General features: G+C 48.9%; 1 protein-coding gene across 1 annotated transcript in view; it reads right to left on the reverse strand.

Moving 5' to 3' along the window:
* PDE3B (phosphodiesterase 3B) overlaps positions 1 to 27,864 on the reverse strand; it is a 237,825-nt gene that overhangs the window by 9,726 nt on the left and 200,235 nt on the right. The window contains exons 11-13 of the mRNA XM_082269782.1: positions 19,332 to 19,430; positions 7,058 to 7,251; positions 1,539 to 1,742 (exon numbers count right to left, since the gene is read on the reverse strand). Of these exons, the coding sequence (XP_082125908.1) occupies positions 1,539 to 1,742; positions 7,058 to 7,251; positions 19,332 to 19,430 (497 nt within the window). The remainder of the gene's footprint in view (positions 1 to 1,538; positions 1,743 to 7,057; positions 7,252 to 19,331; positions 19,431 to 27,864) is intronic.

Consider the following 27,864-nt stretch of genomic DNA (forward strand, 5'->3'; position numbering starts at 1 on the left):
TGCTGTTTTGCCAATAGAAAAAAATTGGTGCCAATAACGGCGTGCTGCATCCTATATGGATTTCAATGCAAAATCGTGTCCCATCGACTTCAATGCAAAAACGTCTGCCACATTAAAACATTTTTTTTTTTTTTTTTTTAACTGTCCATTTCGGTTTTGGTTTTCACCCAAGTGCATCCTGAATTTTTGGTTTCAGTCCAGAATTTTAATTTTCGATGCACCCCTATCCAAAATAACGGGGGCCATTATCCCCCTTTGTGTCTATAACCTCCTCCACTCTTCTAGGAAGGCTTTCTCAAAGATTTTGGAGGGTGTTGGTGAGAATTTGTCCCCTTTTTTGAGGTCAGGTATTGATGTTGGCTGAAAAAAACCTGGCTCAAAAAATGGTGTTTCAACTCACTCCCAAGGTGTTCAATTGGGTTGATATTATGGAGGTACAGATGGTTAAGAACACCATGAATAATTAAAAAGTCTCAGAAACTCCAGCTGGTTGGGGGACAATGATCATTTTATTAGTGTAGGACATGGTGAACGTGGCCAATGTGTATCTGGGGAACTGGGGCTACCCCTCCCCTCCTTCTCGGCTTTGGTCGTGGGGCCCACAGTCATTGTACTAATAAAATACGGGTCTACTTAAGTGCCTGTTGCACCTGCTGTGCTGACATCTTCCATCATTCTTCTGGGAAGGCTTTTTTTTACATACATTTTGGAGGGTGTCTGTGACAGGTTGTACCCATTTGTGAGGTCAGGTATTCAGTATGGTTGGGGGTCAGGGCTTTGTGCTGGACACTTACCTTCCTCCACACCTTGGGTGCCAAAACTCCTGGCCCACAGTGTGCGATCCAATTCATCCCAAAGGTTATCAGTAGGGATGAGGTCAGGGCTCTGTGCAGGACACTTGACTTCTCCACATCAAACTGGTCACACCATATCTTTATGAAGAAAAGGGTCTTCACCAAACTGTTACCACAAGTTTGGAAGAGCACAAGGGTCTACTATGTCTTTTTGTATGATGGAGGATTACCAGGACCCGTCACTGGAGACACCTGAACTCCATCATTTGGCAGATGTCCATATAATTTTGTAAGTAATTTAGTGTGCATGACAATGGTCACAATGATTTAGGAAACGCTTCATTTAACAGTTATTTCAAACACATTGTAAATGTTTGCAGTATGAATCCCATTGGGAAGGTTTCCCAATGGAAAGTGATAGGAAATACTCTTTTAGAAAGTTGTCACTGGAGTGTCGTCATTGGACAACCATTACATTTTTAACTTCTCATCACTTTCTGCTCTGGTAACAATGGTCAGCAGGACAAATGGAGTGAAGCTACCCAGTGATGACACAGCAATGGAATCTGTCAGGGGTTCTAACCTTAAAAAACTAGGTTGATGGAGCCCCAACACTTGCTGATTCGTTTGTTATACAAGGTTTGGATTTTTTATGGGTTAATTTACACACCAGCTGTTCTTTAGCTACTTTGAAAACATTTTTCTGGACCTGCGAGTTGGAGGCTGGGAATATGCAGCACGCACCTTTGCATTGAATTCAGCCAAGAAATCGAAGTGCTTCTTGAGGTCGGTGGCAAGAATGGCTTCGATGACGAGAAAGCGGAACCGCTTGAACTGTACGTGGTCCAAGTATGTCAGGAAGTTGTAGTCCGGCTGGGACAGAAAGAGGTTCCAGGCGGAAGCCGCGTGGTGATTCTCCAGGACCGACCGGTCATTGTACAGAACAGCCTGAAACAAAAAGGTGCAGGGAGATGGCTGTGAGACTCATAGGTGGCAATCCTCTACAACAGTGGCATCCAGACTGCAGCCCTTTGCTTGCCTTTGTACTACTCCTCCCACTGACACCAATGATGGGGCACTATTCCTCCCACTGACACCAATGATGGGGCACTATTCCTCCCAATGATACCAATGATGGGACACTATTCCTCCCACTGACACCAATGATGGAGCACTATTCCTCCCACTGACATCAATGATGGGGCACTATTCCTCCCACTGACACCAATGATGGGGCACTATTCCTCCCACTGACACCAATGATGGGGCACTATTCCTCCCACTGACACCAATGATGGAGCACTATTCCTCCCACTGACACCAATGATGGGTCACTATTCCTCCCACTGACACCAATGATGGGGCACTATTCCTCCCACTGACACCAATGATGGGGCACTATTCCTCCCACTGACACCAATGATGGGACACTATTCCTCCCACTGACACCAATGATGGGGCACTATTCCTCCCACTGACACCAATGATAGGGCACTATTCCTCCCAATGATACCAATGATGGGGCACTATTCCTCCCACTGACATCAATGATGGGGCACTATTCCTCCCACTGACACCAATGATGGGGCACTATTCCTCCCACTGACATCAATGATGGAGCACTATTCCTCCCACTGACACCAATGATGGGTCACTATTCCTCCCACTGATACCAATGATGGGGCACTATTCCTCCCAATGATACCAATGATGGGGCACTATTCCTCCCACTGACATCAATGATGGGGCACTATTCCTCCCACTGACACCAATGATGGGGCACTATTCCTCCCACTGACACCAATGATGGGTCACTATTCCTCCCACTGATACCAATGATAGGGCACTATTCCTCCCAATGATACCAATGATGGGGCACTATTCCTCCCACTGACATCAATGATGGGGCACTATTCCTCCCACTGACACCAATGATGGGGCACTATTCCTCCCACTGACACCAATGATAGGTCACTATTCCTCCCACTGATACCAATGATGGGGCACTATTCCTCCCAATGATACCAATGATGGGGCACTATTCCTCCCACTGACACCAATGATGGGGCACTATTCCTCCCACTGACACCAATGATGGGGCACTATTCCTCCCACTGACATCAATAATGGAGCACTATTCCTCCCACTGACACCAATGATGGGTCACTATTCCTCCCACTGACACCAATGATGGGGCACTATTCCTCCCACTGACACCAATGATGGGGCACTATTCCTCCCACTGATACCAATGTTGGGACACTATTCCTCCTACTGATACCAATGATGGGGCACTATTCCTCCCACTGACACCAATGATGGGGCACTATTCCTCCCACTGACACCAATGATGGGGCACTATTCCTCCCACTGACACCAATGATGGGTCACTATTCCTCCCACTGATACCAATGATGGGGCACTATTCCTCCCACTGACATCAATGATGGGTCACTATTCCTCCCACTGACACCAATGATGGGGCACTATTCCTCCCACTGACACCAATGATGGGGCACTATTCCTCCCACTAACACCAATGATGGGGCATTATATCTACCATGAAAACCAGTGATGGGCACTCTTCCTCCTCCTCCTACTGACCACAGGCACTATGTAACTGTTTAACTCCCATTGACCAGCAAACCTGGGACACTTTTTACTCCTACAGACATTGGGGCATTTTCTAATCCCTACTGGCCAGTCTGAACCCATAAAGTCTGAAGGACAGTAAACTGGCCCTTTTTTTTTTTTTTTAGAAATTTTGAAGGCCCCTGACCTACAAGAACAAAATCAGAAAGGAAGACTTCTGAATTTCCGATATTATATTAGCTAAAGATTGAAAATAATTTTGGGCCTTTTGGAATGGAAAAGACCTAACCAACCTCTTAAAAATGTGTGTTTTGTGAAAAAAAATTGGATTATTGAGGGTTAAGGATCCAAGTTATTTATGTTTCCCTTTTTTTAATTGAAGAGAGTCCTCCGTCCCCTCCTCCGGCCAGGAAGACCTGTTGCACTTCATGGTTAAACATAAAATAAGATAAATCATAAAGCTAAAGTTGAATCATTCAACGTTAAACCAATTTAGAAGCCTTAATGTCTATGCTGAAAAATGTCTCGGGCCTCCCTCGTGGCCATGTCAAATCGATCTTCATAATGGGATTAAAACAGCACTCAGCTGATCCACCATAATCAGGTTATCCTTGAGGGTGAATCCGTGTTCTGCGGCTTCTAATCAAGCGGAGAAGATGAGTGCCGGACGTGCGTCTATCTCTGCGCTCCGGCTTTCAACACAACCCCTCCCCCTTCTAGGGTTGATTACAGAGATTCCAGCAAACAGCCCTCAGTTCTCGGCCAAAACGGGACAGGGAAGGCGACTGGCGCTGTGCGTCCAATTTAATCACCGCCGATTGCGCAGATGACAAAGAAAAGGTCTGTATGTTTCTCGTAAGCCGCCAAAATGAGCCAAACCGAATAATCAGCTTTTGGAAATGAATGGGGCCATAAACAGATGGGATGCCAAATTCTCTCCCCCCCCCTTATGTTTCAGTAGGAGGATCAGAGATCTCCAGCAAGATCAGCCATAGAGCTACAAAATATCTGCAAGGGACCGGGGTCTACACAGGGGAGTGTCCTTCAAGACTCAATATCAGGACATGAAAACATGGCAGGGTTGGAACAGAGGGTGGAGCAAATCCCCCTCAATCAGACTCAAGATAGCAAATGATCCTCCAAGATCAGAATTGGAACAAGAGAAAATGTTACAGGAATATGTTTAGAACAATTTAGGAGCCCCAAAATGAGGGTCAAAACAACATCGGATCCTTAAATCAGGACAGATTCCTTGTAATCAGTGTAAAAAGGGGCAAAGATCCTGGAAGACTTTGGTTAGAAGATCCCCTTGGATCAGAAGACAGGATAGGAGAAGATCAGGAAAAGCAGAGCTTGGGGGGGGGGGGGGGGGAATGTCAGAGTATCAGAACTCGGGGGGGGGGGGCACAGGGGATTAGAACTTGGGGGGGGGTCTGAGGATTAGAACTTGGGGGGGGCAGAGGATCAGAACTTGGGGGGGCAGAGGATCAGAACTCGGGGGGCAGAGGATCAGAACTCGGGGGGGCAGAGGATCAGAACTCGGGGGGGCAGAGGATCAGAACTCGGGGGGGCAGAGGATCAGAACTCGGGGGGGGGATCAAAGGAGGATCATTACTGGAGGGGGCAGAGGAATCTGAGCCGAGACAGCAGAGGAATTCGAGCCGAGACAGCAGAGGAATTTCGAGCAGAGACAGCAGAGGAATTTCGAGCCGAGACAGCAGAGGAATTTCGAGCCGAGACAGCAGAGGAATTCGAGCCGAGACAGCAGAGGAATTTGGAGCCGAGACAGCAGAGGAATTCGAGCCAAGACAGCAGAGGAATACGAGCCAAGACAGCAGAGGAATACGAGCCAAGACAGCAGAGGAATACGAGCCAAGACAGCAGAGGAATACGAGCCAAGAAAGCAGAGGAATGTGAGCCAGTAAGGCAGAGGAATATGAGCCAAAACAGCAGAGGAATACGAGTCAAGAAAGCAGAGGAATGTGAGCCAGTAAGGCAGAGGATCGGAAATGGGACAACAAAGAATTTGACCCAGGAAGGCAGAGGACCCAAACCAGGAAGGCAGAGGACTCAAACCAGGAAGGCAGAGGACCCAAACCAGAAAGGAAGAGGACGCAAACCAGAAAGGAAGAGGACGCAAACCAGAAAGGAAGAGGACGCAAACCAGAAAGGAAGAGGACGCAAACCAGAAAGGAAGAGGACGCAAACCAGAAAGGAAGAGGACGCAAACCAGAAAGGAAGAGGACGCAAACCAGAAAGGAAGAGGATGCAATCCAGAAAGGCAGAGGACCCAAACAGGGAAGGCAGAGGATCCAAACAGGGAAGGCAGAGGAGTGTGAATAGAAGTTAGGCAACCGCACTCCAACTTGAAAGTAAAGGTGAATAAAATCCGTTTATTGAAGTGGAATCTTGGAGTGGAAATACATGACGACATAAACCAGAGACAGGGGACAAACACAGTTGACGCGTTTCACAAACTAATATTCGATTAGTCATATCTCTTAGTATATTTTCTTAGTCCATAATAGGACCCATACCAGGAAGGCAGAGGACCCATATCAGGAAGGCAGAGGACCCATACCAGGAAGGCAGAGGACCCATATCAGGAAGGCAGAGGACCCATATCAGGAAGGCAGAGGACCCATATCAGGATCCATACCAGGAAGGGGAAGAGGATCCGAACCACGAAGGCAGAGAATCCAAATTTGGGCAGCATAGGATTAAAACTTAGGCAGCAAGGGATCAGAAAACAGATCAGATCTGGGACAACAGAAGATGATCAAGAACCATGACAGGAGAGGACTCAGACAGAATGTTGAGCAGTGATAGGATAAGTGAAGACTGAAGAAGATAATCAGAAATCTGGGAACAAGAAGAAGGTAGGATATTTTCTATTAGCATGCAGACAGGCTAGGGATCTTCCGTGAATAGGGACAGGATCTTCTAGCATTGGCACAAAATAGAGAATTGAAACAGTCACACACACAATGCCTCCTGAGCTTAGGAAAATGGCCCCTCCGGATGGATGTGATAATGTCTTCATTGCCCTTTGAAATGAGTAACCACGGTCTTGATGCCCTCAAAGACGTAGGGAGGTCTAACACTGCAACTATACAAAACACACAGAGGGCGCACCGACCTGGTGCATTATCCCGAGACAAATAATTTATTGAACAAAAACACGGTAAGTATAGTAAAAGACAACAGAAACTTGCGCATCACAGATCTCTGTAAATTCCATCCAATGTATCAATACGTATAGGTGTAACAGTCACTGAAGACTCCGTGGGTTGAAGCGTTTCGAGGAGAGCCACACCTCTGAAGTAGAGGAATTCCTCGAAATGTGTCAGACCACGTGGTCTTCAGTGACGGTTACACCCATACGTGTTGATACATTGGATGGAATTTACAGAGATCTGTGATGCGGAGTACAATACTTACCATGTTTTTATTCAATATATTTGTCTCGGGATAATGCACCAGGTCGGTGCGCCCTCTGTGTGGTTTGTATAGTTACAAAATAGAGAATCATCAGAGGCTTAAAGTCAGGAGAGGTGAGGATTTTCAAGGGGATTATGACAGAAAAGGATCCACAGATGATCATGCCTGGAGAACCTCCAAGGAGGAGGAGAAGAAAAAAATAGGAAAAAATGTAAAGAAACTGTACTCACCTGTGGAGCATTTGTGGCCACAAGAAAGGCATTGGTGCGACCCGGGTGATCATAATCGTGCATAGCTGCCGCCACATAGAGCGCCATAAGTTCCAGGGCGGGGATGTTGGCCGCCAAGCAGCCATAGCTGTCGTCAGAGCCTGGGCAGCTCTTTGAGTTCAGAAAGACATGAGCGGGGCCCACATTGTCTGCATCTAGATGGAGGAAAACACCAAAAATAAGAGAATATCTAACAAAGAAAAAACGGCAATAGATGAGATAAAGGAAATGTTGTGTGGGCCAATCACTGGGTCACAACTGCTGCACAAATAAAAAGAAAACGCTACCCAAAACTTTTTTCCCCCTGGAGAGATTGGTCAAGGACTTGATGTTCCATCTGGTTTTTTTCATTGGTGACCCTGGGGATGGTTCTGCTCTGTGGATTACATCTGTATATATTCCTATATAATCACCACAATGGGGAGGCATCACCAGAATTCTGATGTCACTGCCCCCTTTCAACACCTTCTATAGGCACATATACAAAATGCTCTCCAGTCAGGGGAACAAGCAGAGGTCCTGATGTCATATGACCAAGGATGGGAGAACATGTCCCTGCAACCTTAAACTTAATTTTTTTATTCCTAGCAAGCATTTGAAAAAGTTATTTATTAGCATTAAACAATTCTTTAACCCCTTTTGCATAAATAAAAAAAAACTGATGAAATCTCTTTATTGTAACTTCAAATTTGTCTGAATTATCGGTTTTGCTCCTCCAAAAGAGTTTGAATGTTTCTAGCTTTAATACTGCAGTCTACAATGACATTGTAGACAATTGAGCTCTCCCAACCTTGGGGTAACAGTTTGGTGAAGACCCTTTTCTGTTCCACCATGACTGTGTAGAAAGTCGTAAAGACATGGTGTGACCAGTTTGGTGTGGAGGAACTCCAATGACCCTCACAATGCCCTGACCTCAACCCTACTGAACACCTTTGGGATGAGTTGAAGCACTGATTGTAAGCCAGGTCTTTTCTTTTTTTTTTTTTGGCGCCCAACGTGGGGCCTAAAATGTGAGACAGGTCTTCTTAACCACTTTCCCACTGCTCACATTGCTGCTACTGCAGCAATGTGGCTCGTTATCGTCCAGCGACGTAGACCTACCTCGCTGGACTCCTCCCCCTGTAGGCGGTGCTCGCGCGCCGCCAGAGGCGCGCTCCCGCTGTTTTCAGTCACAGCGGGAGTCGGGCCAGGGGAGGAGCGACGGCGATCGCCGCTGCTCTTCCCCGATCGTCGGGGAATCGAGTGAGGAGATCCCCCCGCTTGTGTAAACAAAGTGGGCGGATCTCCTAAGTGACAGGCAGGGACAGATTGCAGGTTTCAGCATAGTTTAACCCTCGATCTGTCCTTGTGTCACTCAGTCACCTCCCCCCACACACGTTAGTAAGCACCAGGCCTACATTAACCCCTCCCTCTCCAATAAAATTAACCCCTTCCCTGCCAGTGTCATTTTTACAGTAACAGTGCATAAATATAGGACGGTCGGATGTTGCAAACACAGCTGACCGTTGTTCTCCCTGGAATGGTCACAGAGACCCTGTGATCCTTCTATATAGGATTACATGTCTCTATGGTCATTCCACAAGCCACGCCCCCCCCACAGTTAGAAACACGCCCCTAGGCTCACATTTAACCCCTCGATCACCCACACTGCTAACCCCTTCCCTGCCAGTGTCATTATTACAGTGACAGTGCATATTTTTAGCACTGATTACTGTAGTAATGTCACTGGTACCCCCAAAAGTGTCAAAAATGTCAGTCAAGGGTCCGATCTGTCCACCGTAATGTCGCAGTCCCGCAAAAAAAAAAAAAATCGCAGATCGCCGCCATTACGCGTTAAAAAAAAAAACACCAAAAATGACAGAAATCTTTCCCGTAGTTAGTAAACGCAATAACTTTTGCGCAAACCAATCAAAATACACTTATCATGATTTTTTTTACCAAACATAGGTAGCAGAAAACAAATTGGCCAAAAATTTTTAAAAAAATTAGATTTTTACATTTTTTTGGGGGGGAATTTCATATAAAAAAATGTTAAAAATATTGTTATTTTTTCAAACTAAACGCTCTTTTTTTGTTTATAGCGCAAAAAGTAAAAATCGCACAGGTGATCAAATACCACCAAAAGAAAGCTCTGTTTGTGGGGAAAAAAAAGACGTAAATTTCATTTGGGTACGGCGTCGCACGACCGCACAATTGTCAGTTAAATTCGCACAGCGTCGAATCGCAAAAAGTGGCCCGGACGTAAGACAGCAAAATCCTCCGGTGGTAAAGTGGTTAATCAACATCAGTACCAGACCTCACTAATGGACACAAATTCCCAGAGTTACACTCCAAAATCTTGTAGAAAGTCTTCCCAGAACAGTGGAGGATGGTATAGCCACAAAGGGGGCAACCACATGTTAATTGTAAATGGCCATAGTTTTGATTTTCTTAACACCGTTTGCAGTCAAGGTAGCCTAGGCCACATGGTCAGTGACTACCTGGAAAGAACAGGAGCAAAAACTGCATGATTAACAAATACAGATGAGCAAATTTGGAGTTTTCATTTTGCCCAAATTCTGGACATTGCAGCAAACTGCGTTGGAGTCAATAAAGAAGGTGCAATTGGAAAGTGGAAATCCAGGCTCTAAGCTTAAAACGGCTCTCAGCCGTCTTTTAACTCCTATACTAACTACCCTGTAAAAGAAAGAAACCTAGACTTACCTATTCTCAGAGAGCTTCAGTCCAATCATGCGATTTCCCCAGTGGCAGGCTTCAAAGGAGAATGGAGAGGGCCAATAGCGGCTGGAAAGCCTAGGCAATGAGGTCTCTCATAGGCTTACTATGGGGAACTCATTGTTGGCTGTTCTTCTCTCCCCTGAAGCCGGCTGCTGGGAGCCGATCATATGACCGGACTGGACTGCGCAGAGAATAGAAAGTAGAAGCATTTTCCTTCTACAGGGTAGTTGGTTTAGGAGTTAGAAGGTAAGCGGGAGCAGTTTTAAGCTTAGTTAGATCTAGACTGGAATTTTATTTATTTATTTTTGTGTTTTTAAAGATTCAAAGGTCTATTATTGGCTCTAGGAGGTTGTGGAAGCTCCTTTCACCTTTTTTCCTCATCTTGTACCTGTTCTAGTGCCAAAAAAAAAAAACGTATTACTTGGGAACAACACTTTAAATACTGTAACAGCCAGGGTGAACCATAACAATTGCCCGTTTGTTGTCTACATAATGTCATGATTGCCCTTTTGTTACCCGTGTATTGTACGAATTGTCTGTTTATTATCCACATGTTCTAATGATTGCCCATTTATTCTCCCCGCATTGTCAGGACTGTTCATTTTTTGCCCTGTGTTGTCAGAGTTGCCCATTTGTTGCCAACTGATTGTAACAGTTGCCTGTTTGTTGCCCATGTATTGTTAGTGTTCCTTATTTATTGCCCACATATTCCAACATTTGCTGCCCTTGTAGCATTGCTATTATTGACCATTTGCTGCCCCATAGTGTCACTATTGCCCATGTGTTGCCCTGTATTTGTCACAGTTGACCATTTGTTGCCCCAGTATATTTACAGTTGCACATTTGTTGCCTCTGTATTGTAACAGTTGGTCATGTGTTGCCCTTGTATTGTCACAGTTGACCATTTGGTGTCCCTGTATTGTCAGAGTTGCCCATTTGTTGCCCCTGTATTGTAACAGTTGGTCATGTGTTGCCCTTGTAATGTCACAGTTGACCATTTGCTGCCCCTGTATTGTCATAGTTGCTCATCTGTTGCCCCTGTATTGTCACAGTTGCCCATTTGTTGCCCCTATATTGTCACAGTTGCCCACATATTGTCAATATTGCTAATCTGTTGTCAGCAAAATGCAATTACCACTTGTTGCCCATGCATTCTCAGGATTGCCATTTTTTTGCACATGTATAATAAAATCCAAGTTGTTTAGAGGGCCATGATATTATAATTTAATCCCCTGCAGGCCGGTCAGCATTGCCCTCATGATTCTTTGTGGTTACTACATGTTCTGCTTTCATTCGATATGGCATGCCATTTACTGATTGATAGGAGGGGCTTTGGAGGGGACAGGAACTTGTAAATCAACATTTGGAAAATTTCTTGAAGGTAGATTTCCTCCCCAAACAAGTTTCAAGTTAGCAGCACCTCATGGGCAAATTAGAGGCTAATTTCTCCAAAATTATAATGAAAGCAAAATCTATAATTTCACTGCAAAATCAATTTTGCTGAAATGGCTCCGCCCATCTCAATACAGAAATAATTAATGAGGATTTTATCAGAGTAACACACAGTGATGATACATTGTATACATTGCACTGACCCTCCCACAGCCCTCGAATCAAATACATTAAAGAGACATGGGTTCTCCTCTAACATAAGCGCCATCACTGACCTCGGGTGTGCAGTAAGAAATAATTGGAATTTTCGGTTTGCTTTAAGGATTAGTATCTGGATAGGACTGATCATTATTCTGGAATCCCCCATAATTTCCTCATATTTCTGCCTCTCTGTGAAAAGGTCGGAGGTGGCGGGTTGGCTCAGGGCCGTCCTCGGGATGTAAAGTGATTGTGGAGTCTCTCCCTGCCCGGCACAGACTGCAGGATGGCCGGGGATGAAGTCACTGTACTCAGTGCTGGCACCGACACAGAGAGCCGTGTATTGCGCTCAGACCTGTCCTGGCAGACGCTGGAGTCCTGACTGCTGCATTATGCTATGTTGTTTTATTCCTCGGCTGCTGAATTGTTCACCTTCTGCCAAGGCAGCACTCAGCCACCATTGATACCCTGCAAAACGAAGGGGTAGAGGCCTGGCAGAGGGGGGGCCTCAGGAACCCAGAAATAGAGGGAGGGCGGGCCTCTGTGCCCGGCGATAAAGGGAGAGGGATAGAGTGATAGGCAATAGGACACTACGATACGCCTCAGGGCCCGGTTATAGAGAGCGGGCGGGCCTCGGCGCCCAGTGATAGGAGAGAGAGAGTAAGTCACAGTGCACAGTGATAGAGGGAGGGAGGGTGGGCCTCGGTGCACGGTGATAGAGGGAGGGAGGGTGGGCCTCGGTGCATGGTGATAGAGGGAGGGAGGGAGGGAGGGTGGGCCTCGGTGCATGGTGATAGAGGGAGGGAGGGAGGGAGGGTGGGCCTCGGTGCACGGTGATAGAGGGAGGGAGGGCGGGCCTCGGTGCACGGTGATAGAGGGAGGGAGGGAGGGCCTCGGTGCATGGTGATAGAGGGAGGGAGGGAGGGTGGGCCTATGTGCACGGTGATAGAGGGATGGAGGATGGGCCTTGGTGCACGGTGATAGAGAAGGAGGGAGGGAGGGTGGTCCTCGATGCACGGTGATAGAGGGAGGGTGGGCCACAGTGCACGGTGATAGAGAGGCAGAAAGGGTGGACCTCGGCGCATGGTGATAGAAGGAGGGAGGGCAGGGCTTTGGCGTATGGTGATAGAGGGAGGGCAGGCCTCAGTGCCTAGGAGGAGGCTGGGCCTCCGTTTTTTTAGAAATCAATCTATCCTATGTGAATGCCTTTAAAGTCCACCATTAGCAGGACATGGTCCTGCAACCTCTTTTCTAGTAAATACCCGGATGTGGCACAGGTCAAGGTCCCCTTTTTTCTCTTTCCAAACCACCTGGCCTCAGTGCACAGTGATAGAAGGAGGCTGGGCCTCGGTCCACAGTGATAGGAGGAGGCTGGGCCTCGGTCCACAGTGATAGGAGGAGGCTGGGGCCTTGGTCCACAGTGATAGGAGGAGGCTGGGGCCTTGGTCCACAGTGATAGGAGGAGGCTGGGGCCTCGGTCCACAGTGACAGGAGGAGGCTGGGTCTTGGTGCAAACTGACTGAGGAAGGTCAGGCTTTGGCGCATAGTGATAAACCGAGCCTGAGCTTCAGTGTATACTGATAGAGGGAGGCTTGGGGAGAAAGAGGTCTAAATATCGTATAATGGAAAGTCTTTTTATTCCGTCAACTTCACAAAAGTGAAGTGGCACCCTGGCTTTGAGCCCCAAGCAGCTGCCTATTCTGCCTTCCTCTAATTGCAAGTCTGATCAGTTTGCTCACATCAATAAAAACAATTGATCATCACTCAGCCCCAGCAAAAACAGTCATATTTTTATGGGGTGGAGGGGGGTTAATCGCTATGTCTACCCCTAATGTGCACAGGGAAATTCACTCCAGTCATGTGGAGACAGTTACATAAATAACCCCATAATGGAGCCAAGGCGGATCTGCTGTGTAATCTGGGACCGGGATCTCTCCGCTCACTGAGATTAATCACCCCACCAGCGTCACAGCCATGAATCACCGCAAGCAGCTGCCGGTTCCCCTCCGCCCGAGATGCTGCAATCAGGAGGAGATGGCGAGGCTATGGGTATTTTTAGCTGGAGATGTTTAATTTCCTAATTATGTAAAGAAATATTAGACTAATGCAGAGCAAGTGCCAGCAAGATGCTGACTGCAGCAAAGGAACTCACGGGGAAGGGAGATGATGGAACCCAGCCGGACACTTGGCAGGAGATCAGGAGAGATCAGCATTTCCTCATCAATCAACTAACAAGATACTAACAGATCATAAAACAAGAGAGAGAGAGAGAGACTGAGGCTCTAGAATCCACCTCAGCACCTGGACATGACACCGAGGTGATGTTCCTGCTGGGTGAAGATGACCCCCTACTTCTGTCACCAACAGGAAGAGGCCTACAAGACAGCCTGGAAGTGCTGGAGAAATACAGTGCTACCATGGGCGCTACATGGGTACTACCTATCAACCCAAAAAAAACAAAAAAGTCATGGTGTTCCAAAGAAAGAACACTTACCAAATCAAGAGCTCTTCCTTTACATTAACTAACTGGCGTCTTGATGAATATAACAGCTACACACACCTCGGCCTGGAAATGATCCAATCAGGTGGTTTCTGACAGCCATAGAGGTCCTAAAAGACAAGGCATGCAGAGCCTTCTATGCCATCAAGAGACAACTGTACCACCTAAAACCACCAGTAAGTGTCTGGCTTAAAACCTTTGACATTGTCATCACCCTAATCCTTCATGGCAGTGAAGTTTGGGGTCCGGTCACCTACCCAGACCAATCCAAATGGGACTCCACCTGAAATATTCCACCAGGAATTCTGCAAGCGCCCATTAGAGCACATCCAACAGTGCTTGCTGGGCTGAGCTGAGTAGATTCTACATAATGTTGACAGCAAAGAAGAGGGCGCTATCACACTGAGACCACCTACAAAACTGCAGCCCCAATGCATACCAGCATAAAAAGCCTTACTGACCTACAAGGACCAGCCAATATCCTACAATCTACAACAAGTCATCAGCACCTTGTCCACTCAAAACTCCCAACGAGGCCTGATAAAATCTCAAATAAAAGATATAATTAATGATTACAAATAAAACTATGTTGGAGAAATAAAATAAAAATGAAAGAAACAAACTATTTACCAGTCACTACAGAGAGACTACCAACTGGTCCCATACCTGGAGGATCTACAAGAGCCCAAAGACAGACAGACTCTGATCATGTACAGGCTGAGTGCACACAGCTTGGAAATCCAATCAGGGGATACAGACAGACCTACAAACCCCAAGGAGAGTAGACTGTGCTAGAGGTGTGACCAGGGGGGCCCTGGAGAATGAGGACCACTTCCTGCTATGGGGCCCCGTGTGTAAGGGAGACTCACTTCCAGAGACTCTCCGCTCTCATCCCAGACTTCACTTCTATAGAAGAGGAAATTCCACATTCTACCGGGAGAAGAGGGGCCAAAATAGCTGCAGAATATAGTTACATAGTTAGTGAGGTTGAAAAAAGACTCCAGTCCATCCAGTTCAACCTATGATGTGTGTTTGCTATGTCACAGACTGAAAGGAATACGATGAGGAACTCTGGACTTCTTATTACCCAACATTGACTTAAGGCCGAGTACCCCTTTGTATTATAAAGGGAATAGAAGGTGTTCTGATAACATTTCTAGAATCACCTTTTATTCCCTTTATATGATCCTTTACCCCTAGTAATGTCCTAGGAGTTAGTCCTTTTATCAATTTGATATTTAGATCTTTGTCAGTTCTCAATCCAACCTTTAACTACATGTGTCTGGTCCTGCCAATGAATCTTACTTGAATTTGAGAAAGAGAGAGAAAGGCAGAGTCGAAAGAGGGTAAGGCAGAGAGAAGAGAGAGAAATTAGGTGGAAATGAGATTGGTGGGGGGGGGGGGGGTTGGGGGGTTGGACAGAAGATAGATAGATAGATAGATAGATAGATAGATAGATAGATAGATAGATAGATAGATAGAGCGTGGGGGAGAGGAGAGAGAGGGAAGAGAGAGCGTGGGGGAGAGGAGAGAGAGGGAGAGAGAGGGAAGAGTGTGGGTGCGGGAGAGGAGAGAGAGGGAGAGAGGGAAGAGTGTGGGTGCGGGAGAGGAGAGAGAGGGAGAGGGAAGAGTGTGGGTGCGGGAGAGGAGAGAGAGGGAGAGGGAAGAGTGTGGGTGGGGGAGAGGAGAGAGAGGGAGAGGGAAGAGTGTGGGTGGGGGAGAGGAGAGAGAGGGAGAGGGAAGAGTGTGGGTGCGGGAGAGGAGAGAAAGGGAGAGGGAAGAGTGTGGGTGGGGGAGAGGAGAGAGCGATAGAGGGAAGAGTGTGGGTGGGGGAGAGGAGAGAGCGGGAGAGGGAAGAGTGTGGGTGGGGGAGAGGAGAGAGCGGGAGAGGGAAGAGTGTGGGTGGGGGAGAGGAGAGAGCGGGAGAGGGAAGAGTGTGGGTGGGGGAGAGGAGAGAGCGGGAGAAGGAAGAGTGTGGGTGGGGGAGAGGAGAGAGCGGGAGAGGTAAGAGTGTGGGTGGGGGAGAGGAGAGAGAGGGAAGAGAGAGCGTGGGGGAGAGGAGAGAGAGGGAGAGAGAGGGAAGAGTGTGGGTGCGGGAGAGGAGAGAGAGGGAGAGAGGGAAGAGTGTGGGTGCGGGAGAGGAGAGAGAGGGAGAGGGAAGAGTGTGGGTGCGGGAGAGGAGAGAGAGGGAGAGGGAAGAGTGTGGGTGGGGGAGAGGAGAGAGAGGGAGAGGGAAGAGTGTGGGTGGGGGAGAGGAGAGAGAGGGAGAGGGAAGAGTGTGGGTGCGGGAGAGGAGAGAAAGGGAGAGGGAAGAGTGTGGGTGGGGGAGAGGAGAGAGCGATAGAGGGAAGAGTGTGGGTGGGGGAGAGGAGAGAGCGGGAGAGGGAAGAGTGTGGGTGGGGGAGAGGAGAGAGCGGGAGAGGGAAGAGTGTGGGTGGGGGAGAGGAGAGAGCGGGAGAGGGAAGAGTGTGGGTGGGGGAGAGGAGAGAGCGGGAGAAGGAAGAGTGTGGGTGGGGGAGAGGAGAGAGCGGGAGAGGTAAGAGTGTGGGTGGGGGAGAGGAGAGAGTGGGAGAGGGAAGAGTGTGGGTGTGGGAGAGGAGAGAGCGGAAGAGGGAAGAGTGTGGGTGGGGGAGAGGAGAGAGCGGGAAGAGTGTGGGTGGGGGAGAGGAGAGAGCGGGAGAGGGAAGAGTGTGGGTGGGGGAGTGGGAAGAGTGTGGGTGGGGGAGTGGGAAGAGTGTGGGTGGGGGAGTGGGAAGAGTGTGGGTGGGGGAGTGGGAAGAGTGTGGGTGTGGGAGAGGAGAGAGCGGAAGAGGGAAGAGTGTGGGTGGGGGAGAGGAGAGAGAAGGAGAGGGAAGAGTGTGGGTGGGGGAGAGGAGAGAGCGGGAAGAGTGTGGGTGGGGGAGAGGAGAGAGCGGGAGAGGGAAGAGTGTGGGTGGGGGAGAGAGCGGGAGAGGGAAGAGTGTGGGTGGGGGAGAGGAGAGAGCGGGAGAGGGAAGAGTGTGGGTGGGGGAGAGGAGAGAGCGGGAGAAGGAAGAGTGTGGGTGGGGGAGAGGAGAGAGCGGGAGAGGTAAGAGTGTGGGTGGGGGAGAGGAGAGAGCGGGAGAGGTAAGAGTGTGGGTGGGGGAGAGGAGAGAGCGGGAGAGGGAAGAGTGTGGGTGGGGGAGAGGAGAGAGCGGGAGAGGGAAGATTGTGGGTGGGGGAGTGGGAAGAGTGTGGGTGTGGGAGAGGAGAGAGCGGAAGAGGGAAGAGTGTGGGTGGGGGAGAGGAGAGAGAAGGAGAGGGAAGAGTGTGGGTGGGGGAGAGGAGAGAGCGGGAAGAGTGTGGGTGGGGGAGAGGAGTGAGCGGAAGAGGGAAGAGTGTGGGTGGGGGAGAGGAGAGAGCGGGAGAGGGAAGAGTGTGGGTGGGGGAGAGGAGAGAGCGGGAGAGGGAAGAGTGTGGGTGGGGGAGAGGAGAGAGCGGGAGAGGGAAGAGTGTGGGTGGGGGAGTGGGAAGAGTGTGGGTGGGGGAGAGGAGAGAGCGGGAAAGGGAAGAGTGTGGGCGGGGGAGAGGAGAGAGCGGAAGAGGGAAGAGTGTGGGCGGGGGAGAGGGGGGGGGCGAGGGGGAAGAGTGTGGGTGGGGGAGAGGAGAGAGCGGGAGAATGTGGGCGGGGGAGAGGAGAGAGTGAGGGAAGAGAGTGGGTGGGGGAGAGTAGAGAGTGAGGGAAGAGTGTGGGTGGGGGAGAGGAGAGAGCGGTAGAGGGAAGAGTGTGGGTGGGGGAGAGGAGAGAGCGGGAGAGGGAAGAGTGTGGGTGGGGGAGAGGAGAGAGCGGGAGAAGGAAGAGTGTGGGTGGGGGAGAGGAGAGAGCGGGAGAAGGAAGAGTGTGGGTGGGGGAGAGGAGAGAGCGGGAGAGGTAAGAGTGTGGGTGGGGGAGAGGAGAGAGCGGGAGAGGTAAGAGTGTGGGTGGGGGAGAGGAGAGAGCGGGAGAGGTAAGAGTGTGGGTGGGGGAGAGGAGAGAGCGGGAGAGGGAAGAGTGTGGGTGTGGGAGAGGAGAGAGCGGAAGAGGGAAGAGTGTGGGTGGGGTAGAGGAGAAAGCGGGAAGAGTGTGGGTGGGGGAGAGGAGAGAGCGGGAGAGGGAAGAGTGTGGGTGGGGGAGAGGAGAGAGCGGGAGAGGGAAGAGTGTGGGTGGGGGAGTGGGAAGAGTGTGGGAGAGGAGAGAGCGGAAGAGGGAAGAGTGTGGGTGGGGGAGAGGAGAGAGAAGGAGAGGGAAGAGTGTGGGTGGGGGAGAGGAGAGAGCGGGAAGAGTGTGGGTGGGGGAGAGAGCGGGAGAGGGAAGAGTGTGGGTGGGGGAGAGGAGAGAGCGGGAGAGGGAAGAGTGTGGGTGGGGGAGAGAGCGGGAGAGGGAAGAGTGTGGGTGGGGGAGAGAGCGGGAGAGGGAAGAGTGTGGGTGGGGGAGAGAGCGGGAGAGGGAAGAGTGTGGGTGGGGGAGAGGAGAGAGCGGGAGAGGTAAGAGTGTGGGTGGGGGAGAGGAGAGAGCGGGAGAGGTAAGAGTGTGGGTGGGGGACAGGAGAGAGCGGGAGAGGAAAGAGTGTGGGTGTGGGAGAGGAGAGAGCGGAAGAGGGAAGAGTGTGGGTGGGGGAGAGGAGAGAGCGGGAGAGGGAAGAGTGTGGGTGGGGGAGAGGAGAGAGCGGGAGAGGGAAGAGTGTGGGGGGGGGAGTGGGAAGAGTGTGGGTGTGGGAGAGGAGAGAGCGGAAGAGGGAAGAGTGTGGGTGGGGGAGAGGAGAGAGAAGGAGAGGGAAGAGTGTGGGTGGGGGAGAGGAGAGAGCGGGAAGAGTGTGGGTGGGGGAGAGGAGAGAGCGGGAGAGGGAAGAGTGTGGGTGGGGGAGAGGAGAGAGCGGGAGAGGGAAGAGTGTGGGTGGGGGAGAGGAGAGAGCGGGAGAGGGAAGAGTGTGGGTGGGGGAGAGGAGAGAGCGGGAGAGGGAAGAGTGTGGGTGGGGGAGAGGAGAGAGCGGGAGAGGGAAGAGTGTGGGTGGGGGAGAGGAGAGAGCGGGAGAGGGAAGAGTGTGGGTGGGGGAGTGGGAAGAGTGTGGGTGGGGGAGAGGAGAGAGCGGGAAAGGGAAGAGTGTGGGCGGGGGAGAGGAGAGAGCGGAAGAGGGAAGAGTGTGGGCGGGGGAGAGGGGGGGGGCGAGGGGGAAGAGTGTGGGCGGGGGAGAGGAGAGAGCGAGGGGAGAGTGTGGGCGGGGGAGAGGAGAGAGCGAGGGAAGAGAGTGTGGGCGGGGGAGAGGAGAGAGTGAGGGAAGAGTGTCGGTGGGGGAGAGGAGAGAGCGGGAGAGTGTGGGCGGGGGAGAGGAGAGAGAGAGGGAAATCACCCAGATTAACAGTTTTACTATTACCACTTTGATCTCCTTCAATGAGATGTCCAGATAACGAAGTCTATCAATGATCTCCTACCTGTCTCCTCAATGGAGAGTTCCTGAAATCCTGGAATCGGCCGTGTAGTCAGATACCAAACTGCGTGCAGCACATCAGTGGCGTGTACCCGATTATGGTCTGCAAAACAGATACAAGTCTCTTTACTTTCAGCATCGAAATGTTTAATTATCCTGATTAGGAAGATATAAAATGTTCTATTTACACAGAACAGAAATATTAGAACACCTGTGAACGAAAACATCTTCTTTTCGATGTATAGGTAACATACAGCATGGTATATGGAAAGAGGAGGTGTGGAATAGGGAACATACAGAATGGTATATGGAATGAGGAGGTGCGGAATAGGGAACATACAGCATGGTATATGGAATGAGGAGGTGCGGTATAGGGAACATACAGCGTGGTATATGGAATGAGGAGGTGCAGAATAGGGAACATACAGCATGGTATATGGAATGAGGAGGTGCGGTATAGGGAACATACAGCATGGTATATGGAAAGAGAAGGTGTGGAATAGGGAACTTACAGCATGGTATATGGAATGAGGAGGTGCAGAATAGGGAACATACAGCATGGTATATGGAATGAGGAGGTGCAGAATAGGGAACATACAGCATGGTATATGGAATGAGGAGGTGCGGGATAGGGAACATACAGCATGGTATATGGAATGAGGAGGTGCGGGATAGGGAACATACAGCATGGTATATGGAATGAGGAGGTGCGGGATAGGGAACATACAGCATGGTATATGGAATGAGGAATTGCGGGATAGGGAACATACAGCATGGTATATGGAATGAGGAATTGCGGGATAGGGAACATACAGCATGGTATATGGAAAGAGAAGGTGCGGAATAGGGAACATACAGCATGGTATATGGAAAGAGAAGAAGCGGAATAGGGAACATACAGCATGGTATATGGAATGAGGAGGTGTGGAATAGGGAACATACAGCATGGTATATGGAAAGAGGAGGTGCGGAATAGGGAACATACAGCATGGTATATGGAATGTGGAGGTGCAGAATAGGGAACATACAGCATGGTATATGGAAAGAGAAGGTGCGGAATAGGGAACATACAGCATGGTATATGGAATGAGGAGGTGCGGAATAGGGCACATACAGCATGGTATATGGAAAGAGAAGAAGCGGAATAGGGAACATACAGCATGGTATATGGAAAGAGAAGAAGCGGAATAGGGAACATACAGCATGGTATATGGAATGAGGAGGTGCGGGATAGGGAACATACAGCATGGTATATGGAATGAGGAATTGCGGGATAGGGAACATACAGCATGGTATATGGAATGAGGAATTGCGGGATAGGGAACATACAGCATGGTATATGGAAAGAGAAGGTGTGGAATAGGGAACATACAGCATGGTATATGGAAAGAGAAGGTGAGGAATAGGGAACATACAGCATGGTATATGGAAAGAGAAGGTGCGGAATAGGGAACATACAGCATGGTATATGGAATGAGGAGGTGCGGTATAGGGAACATACAGCGTGGTATATGGAATGAGGAGGTGCGGAATAGGGAACATACAGCGTGGTATATGGAATGAGGAGGTGCGGAATAGGGAACATACAGCGTGGTATATGGAATGAGGAGGTGCGGAATAGGGAACATACAGCATGGTATATGGAATGAGGAGGTGCGGAATAGGGAACATACAGCATGGTATATGGAAAGAGAAGGTGAGGAATAGGGAACATACAGCATGGTATATGGAAAGAGAAGGTGAGGAATAGGGAACATACAGCATGGTATATGGAAAGAGAAGGTGCGGAATAGGGAACATACAGCATGGTATATGGAATGAGGAGGTGCGGAATAGGGCACATACAGCATGGTATATGGAAAGAGAAGAAGCGGAATAGGGAACATACAGCATGGTATATGGAAAGAGAAGAAGCGGAATAGGGAACATACAGCATGGTATATGGAATGAGGAGGTGTGGAATAGGGAACATACAGCATGGTATATGGAAAGAGAAGGTGAGGAATAGGGAACATACAGCATGGTATATGGAAAGAGAAGGTGCGGAATAGGGAACATACAGCATGGTATATGGAATGAGGAGGTGCGGTATAGGGAACATACAGCGTGGTATATGGAATGAGGAGGTGCGGAATAGGGAACATACAGCGTGGTATATGGAATGAGGAGGTGCGGAATAGGGAACATACAGCATGGTATATGGAATGAGGAGGTGTGGAATAGGGAACATACAGCATGGTGTATGGAAAGAGAAGGTGAGGAATAGGGAACATACAGCATGGTATATGGAAAGAGAAGGTGCGGAATAGGGAACATACAGCATGGTATATGGAATGAGGAGGTGCGGTATAGGGAACATACAGCGTGGTATATGGAATGAGGAGGTGCGGAATAGGGAACATACAGCGTGGTATATGGAATGAGGAGGTGCGGAATAGGGAACATACAGCATGGTATATGGAATGAGGAGGTGCGGAATAGGGAACATACAGCATGGTATATGGAAAGAGAAGGTGCGGTATAGGGAACATACAGCGTGGTATATGGAATGAGGAGGTGCGGAATAGGGAACATACAGCGTGGTATATGGAAAGAGAAGGTGCGGTATAGGGAACATACAGCGTGGTATATGGAATGAGGAGGTGCGGAATAGGGAACATACAGCGTGGTATATGGAATGAGGAGGTGCGGAATAGGGAACATACAGCATGGTATATGGAATGAGGAGGTGCGGAATAGGGAACATACAGCATGGTATATGGAAAGAGAAGGTGAGGAATAGGGAACATACAGCATGGTATATGGAAAGAGAAGGTGAGGAATAGGGAACATACAGCATGGTATATGGAAAGAGAAGGTGCGGAATAGGGAACATACAGCATGGTATATGGAATGAGGAGGTGCGGAATAGGGCACATACAGCATGGTATATGGAAAGAGAAGAAGCGGAATAGGGAACATACAGCATGGTATATGGAAAGAGAAGAAGCGGAATAGGGAACATACAGCATGGTATATGGAATGAGGAGGTGTGGAATAGGGAACATACAGCATGGTATATGGAAAGAGAAGGTGAGGAATAGGGAACATACAGCATGGTATATGGAAAGAGAAGGTGCGGAATAGGGAACATACAGCATGGTATATGGAATGAGGAGGTGCGGTATAGGGAACATACAGCGTGGTATATGGAATGAGGAGGTGCGGAATAGGGAACATACAGCGTGGTATATGGAATGAGGAGGTGCGGAATAGGGAACATACAGCATGGTATATGGAATGAGGAGGTGTGGAATAGGGAACATACAGCATGGTGTATGGAAAGAGAAGGTGAGGAATAGGGAACATACAGCATGGTATATGGAAAGAGAAGGTGCGGAATAGGGAACATACAGCATGGTATATGGAATGAGGAGGTGCGGTATAGGGAACATACAGCGTGGTATATGGAATGAGGAGGTGCGGAATAGGGAACATACAGCGTGGTATATGGAATGAGGAGGTGCGGAATAGGGAACATACAGCATGGTATATGGAATGAGGAGGTGCGGAATAGGGAACATACAGCATGGTATATGGAAAGAGAAGGTGCGGTATAGGGAACATACAGCGTGGTATATGGAATGAGGAGGTGCGGAATAGGGAACATACAGCGTGGTATATGGAATGAGGAGGTGCGGAATAGGGAACATACAGCATGGTATATGGAATGAGGAGGTGCGGAATAGGGAACATACAGCATGGTATATGGAAAGAGAAGGTGAGGAATAGGGAACATACAGCATGGTATATGGAAAGAGAAGGTGAGGAATAGGGAACATACAGCATGGTATATGGAAAGAGAAGGTGCGGAATAGGGAACATACAGCATGGTGTATGGAATGAGGAGGTGCGGAATAGGGAACATACATCATGGTATACAGAATGTGGAGGTTGTGATGGAACCGTCCAGCTCCCAGCTTGGATGCTTCCACCAGTCTGTACCCAAGAACTAGGTATTATAGCGGACCATCCAAGACTATACGGCACCAGTTTAGATGCAAACTGAGACTCTTTATTGAAAAATTACACAGACTTTATATACCACACAATATGAGCAGGTGAGCCTGATCACATAATCGTATACAATAAAAACTGTAATCAGGAATATAATTAACATAGATAAGGAACAGCCAACATACACATAATGCTAATCCATATTTAGCAACTGAAAGCTGACAGGGATTTAAATAACATGAACGAATTAACAAATAGCCACTTAGACAGTCTGGTGCCCACAACCCTCAATACAAAGTACATTACATGTTATTATAAGCATTGTATTGGGACAATTCTGATCCCTACTGATTCACATCATAATATACATGAATTAGGAAGACGACTAATCATGGACATGGTTGTGTTCTCTCCATTTTATAAATGAAGCTGAAATGTCGTAAATAACTCAGAAGGCATCTTGTGTGATAAGAAATCATACGGAGGGTGCCGACAAGCATGCCAGAGCACATATTGAAAAGTCTGTTATGTGTGTGTGCTCTCCTTAATTACGTGATAAATTAATAGAAGGTGGAACTTTATCTCATCTGTAAGTAATTCTACAGATTTCCTGCAAATTTAGGAACTTGTGATAACAAATCTCTTTTCAGCATAAACACATAACATCCCACAATGGTTCCATAACAAGGTAAAGTGGACACAATGGAAGAAAGACGCCTAACACACAACACCTTCTGTTATAACTAGGTTATATCAGGTTGCTTGAGTTGAGGATACTAACATCTTCTCTGAGTCTCAGTCTGAAGCAGTCATTGCTGGTTTGAGGCACAGAGGCCCCAAATATGTATTTTGAACCTCCAGTTCCCAGAGTCTGTGTGTTTTGGGGAAACATGGACTTGAATCCGAAGCAAGACCACTCCAAGGGTCCCCCAGGCACACACCTCCCAAAGAGTAGTGCTCCCTTTGAAAGCCAGAGGCCATTGTCCGTAGGCAAGAGGCCACCTTGCTATCCTCTCCAAAAGCCCCTGTCCTGGTTGGGTCTGTCAAATTTCTTCCTCATCCAAAGTAGACCAACGAGGTCCCAGACCTCCACCTGGTCTGGACATGCATTAGTTGGGCAGAGCGAACCTACATAGTTTGTCCACATGGTCTCCATTCTGGGCCGCAGGGAATAGTTGTCATTGTTAGGTGCGGGACAGAGGTCATGGAATCTGGCTGCCAGCGTTTTAGCTAGGTGGTCTTTACCATTTCGGGAACCAGTCTGCTGCTGGGAAGAGGGGCCGACTGCCGACTTCCTGACAACGTGGAGACACTGTAGGGGCTAGGCAGAGGCCAGCGGCACTCTGCCCTTTTGCCAGCGCTTCAGCTGGGTAGTCTTCATCATTCCAAGCTCGGTCTGTTGCTGGGGAGAGAGGCCAACTGCCTTGGCTCCCTGAAATGGTGGAGACACTACAGGTTCTAGGCAGAGGTCAGCGGCGCTCTGCCCTGTTGTCAGCACTTCAGCTGGGTGGTCTGTTGCTGGGGAGAGGGGCCAAGTGCCTCGCCTCCCTGAAGCTGTGGAGACACTGTAGGTGCTAGGCAGAGGCCAGCATCAAGTAGATAGATATTCGCCAGCACACCATGGATCTTGCGAAAGCAGTCCAAAAAGCTTTATTGCAAAGAAGATCACATCAAAAAATATAGTGCAACGTTTCAGAGCCATGCAGGACCCCTTCGTCAGGCATGTGACCAGCATCACTCTGCCCTGTTGCCAGCGCTTCAGCTGGGAGTAGTAGCTTTACTAAATCAGCTTGTCACTGGGAAGAGGGGCCACCTGCCCTGGCTCCCTGGAACTCCAGGGTTGTTGCTGGTGCTGGGCAGAGGTTGATAGCTTCTGCTGGTGACCGCATATTATCCGCTCCAGCTAACTGTTGGGGAGGGAGGCTGGCTTCCTCCACTCTCAGACTGTGGATCTGCTGCTGGGGAGGGAGAATGATCACCCCCTCTCCCTGGTCCTTGGCTTGCCAATGGGAAGGAGAATGGCTTCCTCCCCTCCCTTCATCTCTGACTGGGGAGATGAGCCGGCTGCTCCAACTTCCGTTTTCTCATCCAGCTGCTGGGAAAACATTTCTCTGGTGCGGTCTCCCAGGTGCATGGATCCTTCTTGGGGAGGGAAGACTGTTTCCTCCCGTCTGGCTGACTGTTGGGGAGGGAGGACAACCACTCCTCTCCTAAACTGTGGATCTGCTGCTGGGGAGAGCAAATGGCTTCCTCCCCTCCCTGCATCTCTGACTTCCGCTGGGGAAAAAGAACCACACCTTCTCACCCTGGGCCTCTGGAACTGCCGTGGGTGTGGGGCAGAGGTCTGTAGAACTCCAACCTGATGTCAGCTCTTCTGCTGGAGAAGTTTGTTGTAACTCCACAGATGCTAGTGATATGAAATCCCATGTCCCTGTCAGTGGTGTGGGAGAAAGGCCAGCTGCCTCTTTTCTCTGGAAGGCTAAAGCTGCTCTTGGTGCTGAGCAGAGCTCAGTGATGTTATGCCCTGATACCAGCTCTTCCTCTGGAAAGTAATTTAGCCTTGCACAAATCCTCCAGGCCCACCGATTGCTGTAGGCAGAGGTCAGAAGCACTCTGCCTTGATGCCAGCTCTTCTGCTGAAGGCTCACTAGGTTGTTACTCCTCAGCAGAAAAGTTTTTTAAATCTCCAGTCTCCGCACTTGCTGTATCTGCTATAAAAGCTTCACTTCCATTGCTGGGGGGTGGGCAAAGCAAACTGTTACTCTCCCTCATTGCCGACACCTCAGCCAAGATTTCAGAGCTGTCGGCTAGGACTTCCCGATAGTCCCAGGCAAAGGGATCCATGCCCTGCTGCTGAGCAGAGTCTAGCAGCCATCGGTAGGCGATCTCCAGCTCCAATTTCTGAATAGCTAGAAACTCCAAATGTTCCGGTGCAAAGAGAACTTCCGAAATGTTCAGCATCTGTTCTCTGTACTCCATGATTTCCTCCAAACGCCACTCAAAATCACTCCCAAAATCAGGGTCCTGTAGCAACTTCCCTTACAACAGTCCCAGGCCGCCATAGCCAAAACATTCCGTCGGGCTGTCATCTGCTGTCCAAGGGCACGCTTGGGCTACATGCCACCGGAGGGCTCTGTAGCTCTCGTCCAACCGCTTCCCTGCCCAGACCAGACTGCTCAACTCCTTCTGCTTTTGTTCCACCAATAACAGCACCCACACTTTCTACTGCAAACAGTACCTTACCTGGGTGGAGAAGAACATTTTTCCCTGGCAGCGCTGCTCTCAGTCCAGCTCTTACTTCCAGAGTTGCCAGCGGACAGTGTCCTACTATCCCAGCAGGATCTGCATTGGCACTGGTCCTCTGTGCTGCAGCTGCATCTCTTGCACTGTCCTTCTGAAATCCTCTTCCATCCTGGCTGGTATCATTTTGTACCTCTCCTCTTCTGCTAACCGGACCTCAGATCCCTGTGGTGGTTTGCATGTCAGGAAGCATTCCACTGCTTGCACCAAATGTGACGGAACCAGCTTGGGTGCTTCAGTCATGATATCGCTTTCTCCAGTCTGGACCCAAGAACCAGTTATTATAGCTGACCATCCAAGGCTATACAGCACTAGCTTAGATGCAAACTGGGACTCTTTATTGAAAAATTACACAGAATTGATATATCACACAATATCAGGTAAGACTGATCATATACTCGTATACAATACAAACTGTAATCAGGAATATAATTAACATAGCTAAGGAACAGCCAACATATACCATATGATAATACAAATATAGCAACAGATAGCTGACAGTAACTTAATTAACATGAACCAAATACCAACTAGCCACTCAGACAGTCTGGTGCCCACAACACTGAATACAAAGTACATTACACATTATTAGAAGCATAAACACATAAAATCCCACAACAGTTCCATAAGAAGGCAAAGTGGACACAATTGAAGAAAGACATAAACAGGTTATATAGGGAGACTCCCAGCATCAGGTTGCTTGAGTTGAGAATATTAACATCTGTTCTGAATCTCACAGTCTGAAGAAGTCATTGCTGGTTTGAGGCATAGAGACCCCAAATATGTTTCTGGGTCCTCCAGTTCCCAGAGTCTGAATGTTTTGGGGAAACATGGACTTGAATCCGAAGGAAGACGACACCAAGGGTCCCCCAAGCACACACCTCCCAAAGAGTAGTGTTCCCTTAAAAGCCAGGGCCCATAGTCAGTAGTCAAGAGGCCACCCTGCAGTCCTCTCCACAAGCCTCTGTCCTGATTGGGTTTGGCACAGGGTACATACAGCATGGTATACAGAATGAGGAGGTGCGGAATAGGGAACATACAGCATGATATACAGAATGGGGAGCAATGGAATAGGGAACATACAGCATGATATACAGAATGAGGAGGTGTGGAATAGGGAGCATACAGCATGATATACAGAATGAGGTGTGGAATAGGGAGCATACAGCATGATATACAGAATGAGGAGGTGTGGAATAGGGAACATACAGCATGATATATAGAATGAGGAGGTATGGAAT

The sequence above is a fragment of the Pelophylax lessonae genome (genome assembly GCF_965119305.1).
Source record: "Pelophylax lessonae genome assembly, chromosome: 10".
In the NCBI taxonomy this organism is placed as follows: domain Eukaryota; kingdom Metazoa; phylum Chordata; class Amphibia; order Anura; family Ranidae; genus Pelophylax; species Pelophylax lessonae.